This window comes from Lolium rigidum, chromosome 5, assembly GCF_022539505.1.
Source record: "Lolium rigidum isolate FL_2022 chromosome 5, APGP_CSIRO_Lrig_0.1, whole genome shotgun sequence".
Lineage (NCBI taxonomy): Eukaryota > Viridiplantae > Streptophyta > Magnoliopsida > Poales > Poaceae > Lolium > Lolium rigidum.
The window spans coordinates 157,255,047-157,269,276 of record NC_061512.1 but is presented as its reverse complement, the minus strand read 5'-3'; the positions used below and the strand labels follow the sequence as shown (position 1 = coordinate 157,269,276).

At 42.5% G+C, this 14,230-nt stretch overlaps 1 protein-coding gene across 1 annotated transcript; it reads left to right on the top strand.

Annotated features, from left to right (window-relative positions):
* Window positions 1-584: 584 nt before the first annotated feature.
* Window positions 585-1,829, top strand: LOC124656577 (putative cyclin-dependent kinase F-2). The gene has a single exon (XM_047195294.1). The coding sequence runs from the start codon at window positions 585-587 to the stop codon at window positions 1,827-1,829; it is 1,245 nt and encodes a 414-aa protein (XP_047051250.1).
* The last annotated feature ends 12,401 nt before the right edge of the window (window positions 1,830-14,230 follow it).

Genomic DNA, 14,230 nt, shown 5'->3' with positions numbered 1-14,230 from the left:
CATGCGTTGCTACATTTGGCGTCTAGCGTTGCTACCGGTAGAGGATGGATTTGCTACCTTAGATGTCCACATTGCTACCGGCAGTCTGAGGCATTGCTTCGTTAGGTGGACTGAGTTGCTACAACCTTGGACGGTGGAGCTACATGCGAGTTCTTGCCTCGGACAATGTCTTTGTCGTGTGGATTTGTAATGTACAATTTTTTGCTACAACTTTTCTGCGGCTTTGCTACAATTAAACAATATGTTTGCTACGGGATTTCCGGCGAGTTCTCTGGTGAAGTCTCCGACGAGATCTCATTGTTGTCTCTGGCAATTTTTTATTTTGCTACAATAGCATAATTTTTTTGCTACGTGGTCTCCGGCAAGTCTCCGGCGAGGTCTCCGGCGAGCTCAACATTTTATTTTATTTTCGTGAACGAACACGCGTAAGCTTGCGATCTACGCTGGGTCTTTCCGAGTTCGTATCGTACTTGGTCGGCTCGAGCATCCTCCATATCATGGCCGAATGCCCGAATCCCTCTCAACATCGCCTCGCGTTCTTGTTGTAAGACTTGCATTACTCTGCCCTACGCGACCTCGCAACCATGGTAGCACTTCCCGCTCGTGACATGGCTGACGACGACCAGGACCAGCACGTCGCTGGGGCCGAGGGCACGGCCACCATCGCGTCCCGGGTCGCCTCCATCTGCGCCATGCTCGACGAGCACGACGCCGCCGGGACACCCATGAGCTCCCGGCAGGTGGAAGAAATTTCCGCCATGATCGACGACGTCGCCGCCGCCGCGGCCTCGGAGTCAGAACGGACGACGACCAGCGAAAGAAAGAGGACGAGCAAGCCGCCGGGGCACATGCGTAGCACCTGCTGCTACGAGAAGCTGGGCAATATAGGAGAGGGCTCGGCCGCTGTCGTCACCGAGGCGCGACACCTTACGACCGGCCAAACCGTCGCCATGAAGTCCATCCACGAATGCTGCCGCTCCGTCTCCGGCGGCGAGCTCCTCCGGGAGGCCTGCCTCATGGCCGCCTGCCTTGGCCACCCCTCCATCGTCGCCCTCCACGGCCTCGCGCGCGCGCCGGGCGCCGAAGACGACGACTACTCCCTCGTCATGGAGTACGCCGGGCCGTCCATGGACCGCATCCTGCGCGACCACATGGCCTGCACCGGCTGGCCGTTCTCGGAGCCCGAAACGCGCCAAGTCATGGTACAGCTTCTATCCGGCGCGGCGGAGATCCACAAGCATAGCATTGTCCACCGCGACATCAAGCCAGAGAACATCCTCGTCGACGGCGCAGGAAACGTCAAGATCGGCGACTTCGGGTCGGCGATGTCGGTGGCCGGGGGGCAGATCAGCGCCGACGCGTACTACGCCGCCGGAACGACCACGTACAGCGCGCCGGAGATGCTTCTGGAGACGCCGGGCTACGACGCGCGCGTCGACGCGTGGTCGCTCGGCTGCGTGATGGCGGAGCTGCTCACCGGCGAGGCGCTATTCAACGAGAAGTCTGACTCCGACCAGCTGTGGTTGATCTACGACGTGCTCGGCGTTCCGGGCAAGGAGGCGTGGAAGCCCCACGAGTCGTCGTTCGTGGCCAGCAGGGTGCCGGTGTGGCGTCGAGAGCAGCGTCGGCGGCGTCGGAAAGGGCGGTGGTACAGCAGACGGCTGCGCGAGCTGTTCCCCGAGGAGCTGCTGTCCGAGGACGGCTTCAAGGTCCTCAAAGGGCTCCTCACCTGCAACCCCGACAGGCGGCTTACGGCCGCCGCCGCGCTCAAACTTCCGTGGTTCGCTGACGAAGACAATGCTTCTGTGAAGAACTACGCGGCAATGTGAAAATGAGAATCATGTAAACATTGTTTTTCTTCTTCTTTGTTCGGAATTGTTGGTGTTTGAGGCGCATGTGCCCACATCGACCACCACCTTGTACAACTTGCTATATGCCCTGCAGATGAACAGCGAAACGCAAGCCTCCTCCTGGGTAGCAAGAGTTGATAGATCTGGATTGTTTGTCGAGCACTCGAGTTATTCATAGTTTTCTCTGCTGTTGTTTGTAATGTTTGGTTGGATCCGTTGGCTTTGCCGACTGTCTTTCCTGGCTGCTTGTTTCCCAGGTTATTCTTGTTGGGCTTTACTAAAAGGTAGATTGGGAATAGATTGGAGAGAAGTTGTGTGATTCAGCCACATGTGGCTGCAAATATAGCTTGTAAAAAATCCTTTAACTTGCATAGTATTCATGTGTTGGCTCTTTTGGTTAGAACGTTTGGACAAAATTTATGGTATTTACAGTTGGTTCATACTCTTCACTGTCTGCTTCCTGGGAAAGATTGCCTAATCAGGTAAAAACATAGTCGATTTGCAGTACTGAGCGATCATTTAAAATGAGTTACTCATAGTGATGATGATTATAATGAAGGCATTGGACATACTGAAGATCTGTTTATTATTTTGACTAATGTTTCCATGTACTTCACAAATAAGAAAGAGTGTTTTCATTAATGGTTGTGCCACCTCCTCGTTATTGGGCGACTTGTCGAGGCCTTCGGTTTTTGATGATGCGCGTTGGTGTGATGTCAAGGTGTTAGCTTTGTTCATTGACCCCCCCTCATCGATGATGTAGGATTAGCGGGCTATCGTTAGTTTTAGTGGCTTCTGTTGATGCAGAAGCTGCGGTGATATTTTCCCCATTCCAAAAAAAATAATTCCCAATTTATATAGAGAGAAACTGTAGCAGTGTATAAGACTATTGTGTTGTGTAAGCACTAAGGACTATCTGTAGCTTTGAATGCAGAAGCCTAGCAAGCGTTTTGAGCAGCTGTTTGATTCTCTCAATCACTATCAGAGAAGACTAGGGGTAACTTAAGAAGAAATAATAGATTTGGAATTCACCAAGTGACAATATGTCTGATTTGCAAACGTAAGGTATGTCCGCAAGATTTCTGGGCACATGCATGTAGTTTGGAGTTTCGACAACCTGAAAAACATACATTCCAAAAATATGATATGTGAGAATCGGATCCTAGCCTATCACTTATATATTGGCCGATATATTTTACTTGGCCTAAAAATGCAAAAATAGCTTCGTAGTAACATTGTTACCTCTGAAATTGTTTACCGTTTGAAAACCTTAAATTATATATGCATTTTCATGAAAATGAAGATACAGTAGGTCATTTTTTACCTTCACATTATTTTTGGGGCTGTTGCCTTCAACGAAAATATATAATTGATAGTGTTTTACTGCCATATGTTTATAGTTTTAACAAAGAGAATGAAATGAGTCACATTTCTTTGGTTTTACTTTTCAAAGGAGAGGATGAAGCACTGGTATACTGATCATCATACGATGAGGGTGGATGATATGCCGTTTTTTTTATGGGCGGATGATAAGCCGGTTTGTTGAGCTTAGTTGTGTAGTCATATGGTCCATGCACATCCAGCACCACATTTTGGTTTCTAATAATATGTGTTCTGTAATATATGGCCTAGGAAATGGTGTATGCGTGTTCACATCGGGTTGAGGGACAAGAAAGCCATGTTGTGAGAAGGTAAAAATACATATAATTCTTTTATGTTTTCTTTTTTGCTTTTTTGTGACAACATTAATAGAATGTATTTCCGGGCAATTTTCGTATACGGTATGGCTCTGAGTTTCAGAAAAATGTTAGGTAAACATTTGATGATTTTGAACAACTTGTTTTTTGGCGAAAAAGATTGTCCTTTGTAGTATCGGCCGCGGGGTGTACCAGGTTAGAAAAAAGTTTTGATCACTGTGTTTTGTTGATATTTTCTTAAAACTACCCCCCCCCCCCATCAAAATTAATTGACTCATATTTGGTGTCTATACACTAAAATGCGTCTAGATACATACGAATCTAGACAAATCTAAGTCAATTAATTTGAAATGGAGGGATATATATATATATATTAATTGTTTTATTGCAAATATATCAAATTTTGTATTAGTAAAAATCCATAATCATGCAAGTCATCATGTGGTCTCTGCATGTTAAATTTCATGAAATGCTTCACGGGATATTTTGTTCGACACTCCTGAACATATACATATGTATTTGACACCATATTGTGACACTTGTTTCATGTTGTGTCACTATTTGAAAACTAGCTCTAACTAGATTTAGATGTGCGCCTTGGCGCACGATCCCGTGAAGCTCGTGCCACAGTTTATTTCATATAGTGGCGATAAAAATAATTGTCAACATAAATACACTTCTTATGTTTCGCAAAACGATGTCCCATGGATGAATTAAGATAAACTACGACAAATAAATATAGTATATCTCATAGAAATTTGATACATCTTTTAAATAAAACCTACACCAACCGGGTCACCCAAGAGGCCTTCTTGGTATAAACAATTAGTGTTAGTTCCTTCGATTGTATATTATATATTTTATAGTTGATTAATGTTGTAGATGGAATTTAAGTTTCGACGATAGTGGTATCGACTTGATATCTGTTAGATGTCTAAAATTACCGTAGGTTTTCACGGTATTTTTTTTGTTAGATGTCAGATAGGATTGGCAATTTAAGAAAGACTTGAATATTTGTTAGATGTGAGGTATTGGATAGGCAATATTGGAAACACTAATAACAAAGTTGGGGTGCTAGTAGATATATTTACATTGGATTACATGGCGAATAATGTTGACGTCAATACATGTTTCTACTGCCAGATGACAATAGAGGGATGGAGCTGCATTACAGATACGTTGGATCTAATCTATAGTACGCTAAGGCGCCTGTTGTATTGAGTTAAGCATAGAAATTAGTTCGGTTCTACTGCTTCCAACCTATCAGTGGTCCGCATTGTTGTCCTCCTTGTCGTAGGAGAGTATAACGATGGTCTCCTTCCCTGGTACTGGAAGGACAGGGGATGCTTCAATGATGGCCTCGTTCTTGCTCTGGGTAGAGGATGGAGCTGAGATGGCCTCGTTGTTGTTTTTATTCTCCGTCTTGGTTGTTGCAGTTTTCCAGTCTACAGTTGTTTGGCGTCAGTTTGTGGTAGCAGATTTGCAGGGTCTGTTTGTTTGTCAAGGTCTGTGTTACCTTTACAATAAGCCCCATTCCATCATGACAAGACATTTTGAAAGGTAGTTAGTTCGTGACTCAGCTGGTTTCCGACAAGAGACAAAATTGCAGTCCATTTTTGCTTCAAAAAGTGTGCTTTCCTTCCTTCTATGCATGGAAATTTTGAGCATATAGATGCTGGTGAAATTCTAACAGTATGAAACTAAAGAAAATTTAAATGGTGCAATGCAATAGCGAAGAACAGTTCACTTGCAATCTAAAAATTCAGAGTTCCATCTCTGGTCAACTAATGTTTATGGGCCAACAGTGGACGCAGAACATGATGAATTCTTTGATGAAATCAAACATATACAACCATCTATTGATGGACCTTGGAATGTCGCTGGTGATTTTAACAGTCTGATCAGGTGAGGATAGAAGTATCGGCAGAGCTGCATTGTCTGAAACAAGCCAGTTTAATGATGCAATTAGAGCCTTGCAGATTCAAGACTTCACTTGGTCCAATATTCAAGATCCTTCCATACAGATCATTGTATTTTGAAAATTGAAGCTTCAATAACTGTCCCAAAATCAAAGATTTCCTGGTATGAAAATAATTGAAAGTTCAGAAATGGCTTTGTCGACTTGGTCACTGTGACCTGGAGTCACATTCCCTAAGTAAAGACACAACGAAAAGGATTAGCCGAAATCTAAAAGAGCTGAGAAAAAATATAGGGAGGTGGAGGAAAATTCTGAAAAACCTGATATAAAAGTTTTGGATGCGAACAAGTTTACCTGGGGGCCTTTATAGACTGGCTCGGGGAAGGTAGACCCCTAACGAAATTAGAGGGCTTCTTTAGGGATATGGTTAAGTAAAAAATGGAAAGTTCACTTCACTCTATTGCTGGCGAAGCAAAACAACGTGGCAAGGTAAACTGGCACGTTCTAGGGGACGAGGATAAAAGGTTCTATCATGCAAGAGCGTCGTCAAGGCTTAGAACCAACCAAATAAAAATTATTAAGCATGATAGACTACCGCATTACACCCAGGATGCTAAGCAAAAAAAAAAAATTTGGCATAATATTACAGAAACATTATGGGGCATCTACCCCTATGATTGATCTTCAACAGTTGTACCCGAACATGGTTAATATGGCATATGGTTAACTAATTTATGAATATTGGCTAACCATAAGATAAATACACCAACTAACCTGAATTTTGCATATGCTGATATTTTGTTTCTCTAAAACAAAATTTTATGAGCATACTGAAATTTATGTGTACACAGGTAGAAGTGACATGTACCAAGCATCTGAAAACATATATGCACTAACAAAGAACAAATCCATTATCAGTACCTTTTGAAAAAAATCGTTATTAGTAAAAGGAAGAAAAAATTTAGCTGATAAAAAAGTTTTGGATGCGAACAAGTTTACCTGGGTAACATACCTTATTTTTTCAAATATCCAGGTCAATCAACTTAGAGACTATATGTTTCGAGGTAGACCTCAGCACTTATCTCAGCACCTCGTTGGCTTGCACGAGAAATATTCATGATAAATTATTAATGGATAAGTGTCAAATTAACAGGCTATAAACGATCAGGATATGCACTACCCTCGCCTCAACAATAAGATGGAAATATTGAGCTATCGACAAAGAGAGCGAAATAGAGGAATATGAAGCGCATAGATGACCCAATCTGAAATTTCTTAGTATAGCATTCACAAGGACACATTATCAATTGTATCATAATTCGGTTATTGTGACTATTCTTGCAAGAAGAAATTTATTCTAGATTGGTATACATTTAAATTCACACAAAATGTTTATTCCAAATTCAGTATTATCATAATTCTGTAACCTTTCAATTAATTACCACTCGGTTATACATTCGAACCGATAAAATTTAACAAGAGGGACAATAATAGAAGCACTTTCTGCTTAAAACGCATCTAAAGAGACATTTTGCTTAGAACATGAGTGGCATTACAACGGACCAAGCAAAGCATGAGATGCATTATGGAAAACCAGGCATGTACAGACCTGACAATAAACCTCAAAAGGAAAAGAAACACACATCGCTAGTGCTGACGCTCTGCTCTGGTCAAGGATATCCATCAGAATGCGATGCGAGGATCTGGCCAAACACACAGTTTAAGCAGCAGGGCATAGGTAGAATGAACAACAGATATGTAATTAGTTGTTTTGGCTCAGCTGAGCAAGATCACACAACTGGTTGTTTGTGGAGGATGCCGAACTTGGTACCGGGGGTCAGCCATCTCCATGACCAGTTTAGCACCAGTTTGTATATAATATGTTATATCGGTCTTAGCCAAAGGCAATGCCAAATAATCATCAGCTAAGTAGCCGTGGAGAAATAATATACAATGATGACTCGGTTCTAAATAAAAGTACTCCCTCCGGTTAATTATTTTGAACCGGAGGAAGTATCTAAAAAAAAAATTTAGCAAGGAGGCATAGAATATGTTAGCACTGCAGTGCTGTCTACATACAGGATAACGATACCAATTGTATCTGGGAAGCTGGAACCAATAAGTGTTGGCCTCTCAGCTGTTCTGGTCTAAGTTCTTACTGCACTTGATGTCACCAATACAAAGATCATAGATAAATAGCCCAGCCACCTTCTCAACTACACAGGAAGCTCAGACACGTTGCCACCCAACCCAGCTGCCAGTTTCTCTTAAAGGAGCATCTAAATCATATGATAAATGATTACATATTGACCATTAAGATAATGAATAGAACTACAGTTTATTAGATTGACATAATCAACACCTAAATGTTCAGATCTAAGTTGGAGAATACTACAACAGATTGCTCAATGAATCTATTCACAGTAAAATGTTATTTGTTGCTTCATTGGCGCTGAAGTACATGAAGATGCACTCAGAAAAGCAAGACAATACAAAAAAATCGTTCATTTCTTGAATTTCCATTAGTGATTACTGAATGCCATTCCATTAAATAAATTGAGTCACTCCAATATTGCAAGGACATGGTTCTGATAACTAATGCAGAGGCATACCTTTTCCTTTTGCCCGACATCTCCCCACTCAAATAGACCTGCCATGATTTGTTACAACCAGAAAACTGAAGTTCAGCACAACAAGTCTGGGAGCATTTGCCCCCATAAACAGCTGATTAAATCACTAATCTCACTATCAACTACGTGGAGATTCCTCAGCTGAGCCTGGAAAGCCGCCCAGGCTCGCCAGGCCGGGGCTCTGCCACCAGACAAACAGAAGAGATCCATACAAATCTGACAAACGCATAACTAATCTCTGAATATCCTAAAATTAGCGCGCATAGGCATAAACTGACTTTTATTTATTGTCATTTCAACAAGAGTACAAAAAGCTAGGCACTGACAGGATAGAAGTGGATGATATCAAATTGGGGAGGAAAGAACTTGGAAGATCTTAATAAAAAAAATGAGGATCCAATTTGGGAACCAGGTAGGGCATAACTCAAAGATCGTAACAGAAGATATATGATCCAAACTGGGACCCACGTGTGTACTATCTAAATACTGCAGAACTGTATCATTTGTCATCTGGAAAGTAGATTCAATGCTTTATTTAACACACACATTATAATACAGTATAGAGAAAATCACATATTTAATTAAGAGTTGCAACTAAATGTAAGAACAAACAAGCATGAATTTTGCAGATTGCTCATCCAAAATCATACAAAAGGAACTCAAGAACCAAACGGAGCTGTGGTGGCTTACCTTTGGTCGTACTAAATGAACAAAACAAATCAACTCTAAGGAGCAAATTACACAACTGTAGCAAAATCCAAGTAGCTCCACTGTGACAACAGGGCTTAATCGATGAGCATATAACTATACGACACTCAGGGGATACACCAACAACTTTAGAAAAGAATCAAGCTGTAAAATAAATAATTGGCAGGAGTGAACTACTGAAATTATCTCGGTATAGGTACACCAGAAAAACAGGACAACCTAAGAACTTTTGCGGACAAATTTAATTCTAGAAGATTGATATCTGGTATATGTTCATTGACGTACCACCACTGAGCTGAGATGCCGCTCAGGTCCTTCCCTCCGCAAGAAATAAATTTCACTTAGAGCGTTTACCGATACTCATATAAAGTTGAATGAATTGAGTTATTTTAGTAGAGGTATATATAATAAAATGCCAAGTTCTTGACAACAAAACATGTACATAAGATCACTCTGTGCAACAAAAATTCAGTTCTGGATTGTACAATGAATTGACAGATGCGACCAAACCATCCAACCAAATTTCACCATTAGATACTCTATAGAAAGCCTGGGACATATTCTACAACTTACATTTAGAGACTACTTAAAAAAGCAAGCCTTTCTCGTGACACAAGTTCCCAGAAATAAATGTAATATAAATAATTATAAGCAAGACAGGAGCAGGTACAATATAAGCCTTTCTCGTTACAAGAGTTACCAAATATAATACGCCACTTGGAGCCGTATAACACAACATGTGAACTCAAAACCCAACAGACAACCTCGACAAGGAATTAGTGTGTGCAAATAAAGGTGTACCTATGTACCGATGGGAGATGTGGTAGCCAGCTGCAGGGCTGCAGTTCTCCGACCTTGTTGGTCCTAGCGCGGAGCTCGCAGCGCCCTGGCCTTGATAAGGGACTCCACACCATGAAGGTACCACGGAAATTAAGTTTTGCAGACAATGCCCAATAATAATAAGTTGAAGAAACCCGAGGATGGGAGGACTGCAAGAGTATTTTTCTTTGAAGAAAGAGAAAAATCCCGACTTGCACTGCAGACCTGAAAAAGTTCTAACCATTCCATGTAAAACATTAAGATTAGGGCCTCTTATATTCTGTTGAACTTGATCTTCTTCAAGAATACACTTGAATCAAAAGTAGAGAGAGAAATGACAAACCTGCACCAATAGATAAGGGCATAATCTTTGGTAGAACCGCATCAGTGGTATGGACTTCTTCTAGGGGACGGAGAGGCGACGAGCTCGACCGTGGAGAGGATCTTGGCGGATCCGTTGGCTCAGCGCAGCTCTGACTCGAGGAACATGGCGGGATCTTCCGATTGGAGGAGACAAGGCTCAGCCTGCTGTTGGGCGCGACGAAGAGGAGCCAAAAACGGAGTCCGTAGATCCCAAGGACTCGAGCCAAATCGGCAGAGAAGAGGCTGCTGGGATGAGCGGATGGAAATACTATGGGGCAACGCCTCACCCGCGCGCTCGCGCCAAGCTCCACCTGTGGCGCCGCTCCAGCGGAGGGGCTTGGGAGGGGGCGCCGGGAGAGGAGATCAAGGAGAGGCAGGGTGAGCGGGAAGGGGCAGGGGCGCCATGGTTGGCGGCCGCGGGAGCGACTGGAGGCTAGGGTTTCTCCATGGCGCGTGAGGGGATTAGAGGAGGAGGAGTACAGGAGGGGATTGGAGGAGGAGGAGGCGCGCGAGGGATTGGTGGAGGGCTAGCGAGACAACGGGCCGAGTGGGGCTTTCAGTGACCCATGGATAAAAAGTGGGTCTGCGGCAGGGCCTCAGCGCCCTGGACGAACGGCCGGCCGAGATCGCGCCACGTCAGCTCCATGGGGGTGCAGCAATCATACCGTGGGACTAGATTTAGATGTGTGCCTTGGCGCACGATCCCGTGAAGTTCACACCAATTCACAGTTTGTAAAAACCAGGTGAGAAAATGATAATATGTTATTAGCTTGATACCTTAGCCGAGCAAATCTGATAGTCAAATTCGATGGTAGCCATATGTATGATTCATAGTAAGCTGGGAGACATAATAATACCAATGAACCAATAAGTAACGTAGAAATGTGGCCAAGAAATTCATGGCAAGATGTAGATCAATGTCTTACAATAGTTATTGATCCAAGGAAAACATTAAGGCCTGAATATCAAGCCTTTCAACCTAAAAGTAGCAAACTCTTGTACAAAGCAAAATCAACTCATGATCCTCTCTCTGCTTGATCAGATCGTCATCATCATCAGGTAGTGGCTGCACTGTTACGGAAGCAAGCACATCCTCGTGCCTGCAAACATCGTATAAAAAACAATCAGCAATCCAGTCATTCACATGTTTCAAATAAGAGGAGCACCTGTGGCAGTGGAATGATAGGTTGAAGGTCACTCAGGGGCTTCAGAGTCACAGGCTTCAACAAAGTGTTGACATCACTAACTCCATCAAATACAAATAAGAATTAATATAAATGGCCATGAATACTGCAACAATTAATTAAAAAGAACAAACAAAGAGAGATGAATTAACCATGGATACTGCAAAAATCAATCCAAAAGAACAATCAACCAGAAATTATAACGGATACCAGTATGCATCAGCAAGTAGCGACAACCAAAGAAAAGTACAGTGAGCATTTTACAAACTTTCAGATAAAGAGAATGGATCAAGAGTATAGTACCCTAGGAGAAACAAATACTTATTCATCTAAGGTAACAATTACAAGTTAAATAATGCATCTACCTATTGAGACTATATAACTCATTCATATGTAGAAACATTAGCTAAAATTTCACTGTGTTTTCAGAATAATTAACACCCTATGAAGAACAAATAATAATTATGGAAAGGAAAGCATTGCAACTTAACCAAGACATCGAACTATTGTGACAACAGAACACTCATGCAGAAACATTAGCTGAAATTCATTGCCTTTTCAGAATAAGCAACACATCACACTTGCCAATAACTGAGTGTTTGTATCAAGAAGTTGCATAAGTCACTTTTCCTAACAAAAGTGTACTGCACACCAAGACCTACCAATCCACTAACAAAAATACCTTTTTCGATTATATATGAATTAGTTATGATTTTCACAAGCTGAAAATATTTCTGGAAAACAGAAAACTGTAGAATACAGAATTAGTCCTTCAAACTCTCTGAAAATGTATCACTGACTTTGTTAGGAAGCACTGAGTTTAGATGTAGTCTTCCTACCATCATGCCTCGTTTAGCAATGCCCCCTTGGAGAATGATCTGGTCATGGTCTTTTTGCCGGCATCGCAAGTTTGAGTGATCGTGCATATAACGTTTTTCATATGTAGTACAAACAAACTCAGTACATAAATAACACCATTTTTCATATGTAAGAGGGCACATGAAATGGGAAGCGAATTCATATTGGAGATTTCGCCTCATTGGCACAAAAATATTTTTGGGAAATAGCATCTTTAGTATAAATATTGATAAGCTGGCATTATTTTTTCTTACCTAACACATCCAAATATTTTAAGACCAGTATAATTATAATTACTTAGATTTAGGTCTAATCCAGTAATCTGTAAATCATGCAAGGCTAACCTATACCTTTTAAAATCTATGAAAAAAGAAGAGAAAATCCTTAGCATACATGCTCAACTAATCTATGCATCAGTTTCTTAGTGGTCGATAATGAAGACCCATAAGTATGGTTAAAGGGCAGGGCTTAGCATATTAATTTTTACATGGTAGCATCCTAGCAGGATGTGAAGATCCTTTTCGGGGATCCAAAACTAACCTATACCAGAAGAATTTATATACAACTTATTTCAGCCTTTTGTCACTTAGGAAGTACCCATACCGATAATGTAAACTTTGGGGTATTCATTTAGAACCTGAAAATATAGAACCTGAGTGGATGAGTGTCCTATCAAACAAAGAGCGCAACTTAGATGTAAAAAGGAGCTACAGTATAACTATTAGGACTAATGCACCAAAATGTTGGCCAAATCGACAATTATACTGGGCAAAAAATAATCCCCTTGCCCATTGAAAGAACATCTCTCATGTTATGTTTTGTGTGTTTGATGACAATACATGTGATACACTAATGTTTGATTAAGTGGTACAGGGATTACATAGTTCTTATTACATGTGTGTTGGATTTGATCGCATGTCAAAAGTTCTCTGAAAAAGTTTGGCCAGGCCGGATAATCCGGGCCGGATATTCTTGAAATATCCGGCCCCCTGTTTTTGGCTAAGTCTTCGAGGAAAAGCAGCTCAGTAGGGGGGCCGGACATTTGGCCGGATAATGTCCCGGTATTGTACCAGGGCCGGATTATCCGGGCCGGATATTTTGGAAATATCCGGCCCCCTCGATTTTGGCTAAGGACTGGAAGAAAAGCAGCTCAGTAGGGGGGCCGGACATTTGGCCGGATAATGTCCCGGTATTGTACCAGGGCCGGATTATCCGGGCCGGATATTTTGGAAATATCCGGCCCCCTCGATTTTGACTAAGGACTGGAAGAAAAGCTTCTCTGGCATGGGGCCGGACTTTTGGCCGGATAATGTCACGGTTTTGCCCCGAAGGCCAGATTATCCGGGGGGGGGCGGATTATCCGGCCCCTACTTACACCGGATTATCCGGGCCCCCGGAAGCAGCAACGGCTCAATTTCGAGTGGGGGTATAAATACCCCCCTTCTTCTACCTTGGTTGCTTGCTCAATCATTAGACAAGAAATCTGCCAAGCCACCTCCATTAGAGCCACCTCAAGAAAGTCAAGATTTGCAAGATCTCCTTCCTCCCCCAACCAAAGCTCTTGATCTTTGGGGATTCGAAGGAGAAGACACCGATCTACATCCTCACCGAAGCGTTCCTCATTTCCCCCTCTCTTGTTTGAGGGATCTCATGCTAGTGTTCCTATTTGGTTCCCTAGTTGATTTGTTGTTGATGTGTTGTTGTTGATTGTTGTATTGTTACAGATTTGGGAGCCTCCAATTTGGTTGTGGATGTGTGCCCCAAGAACTTTGTAAAGGCCCGGTTTCCGCCTCGAGGAAATCCCTTAGTGGAAGTGGGCTAGGCCTTCGTGGCGTTGCTCACAGGAGATCCGAGTGAAGCCTTCGTGGCTGTTGGTTTGGCTTGCGTAGCAACCACACTCCTCCAAACGTAGACGTACCTTCTTGCAAAGGAAGGGAACTACGGGAATCATCTCCGTGTCATCGCGTGCTACACTCTCGGTTACCTCTATCCCACTCTATCTACTATTGCGTTGCTATATCTTGCTTAGTTGATATCCTTGTCATATAGGTAAATTCACTTAGTTGCATATCTAGAGAATTTACCTTTTGTGTCAAGCCTAATTTGAAAAAGAACTAAAAATTGGTTAGCACCTATTCACCCCCCCCTCTAGGTGCGGCATACGATCCTTTCAATTGGTATCAGAGCCTCGGCTCTTATTTCG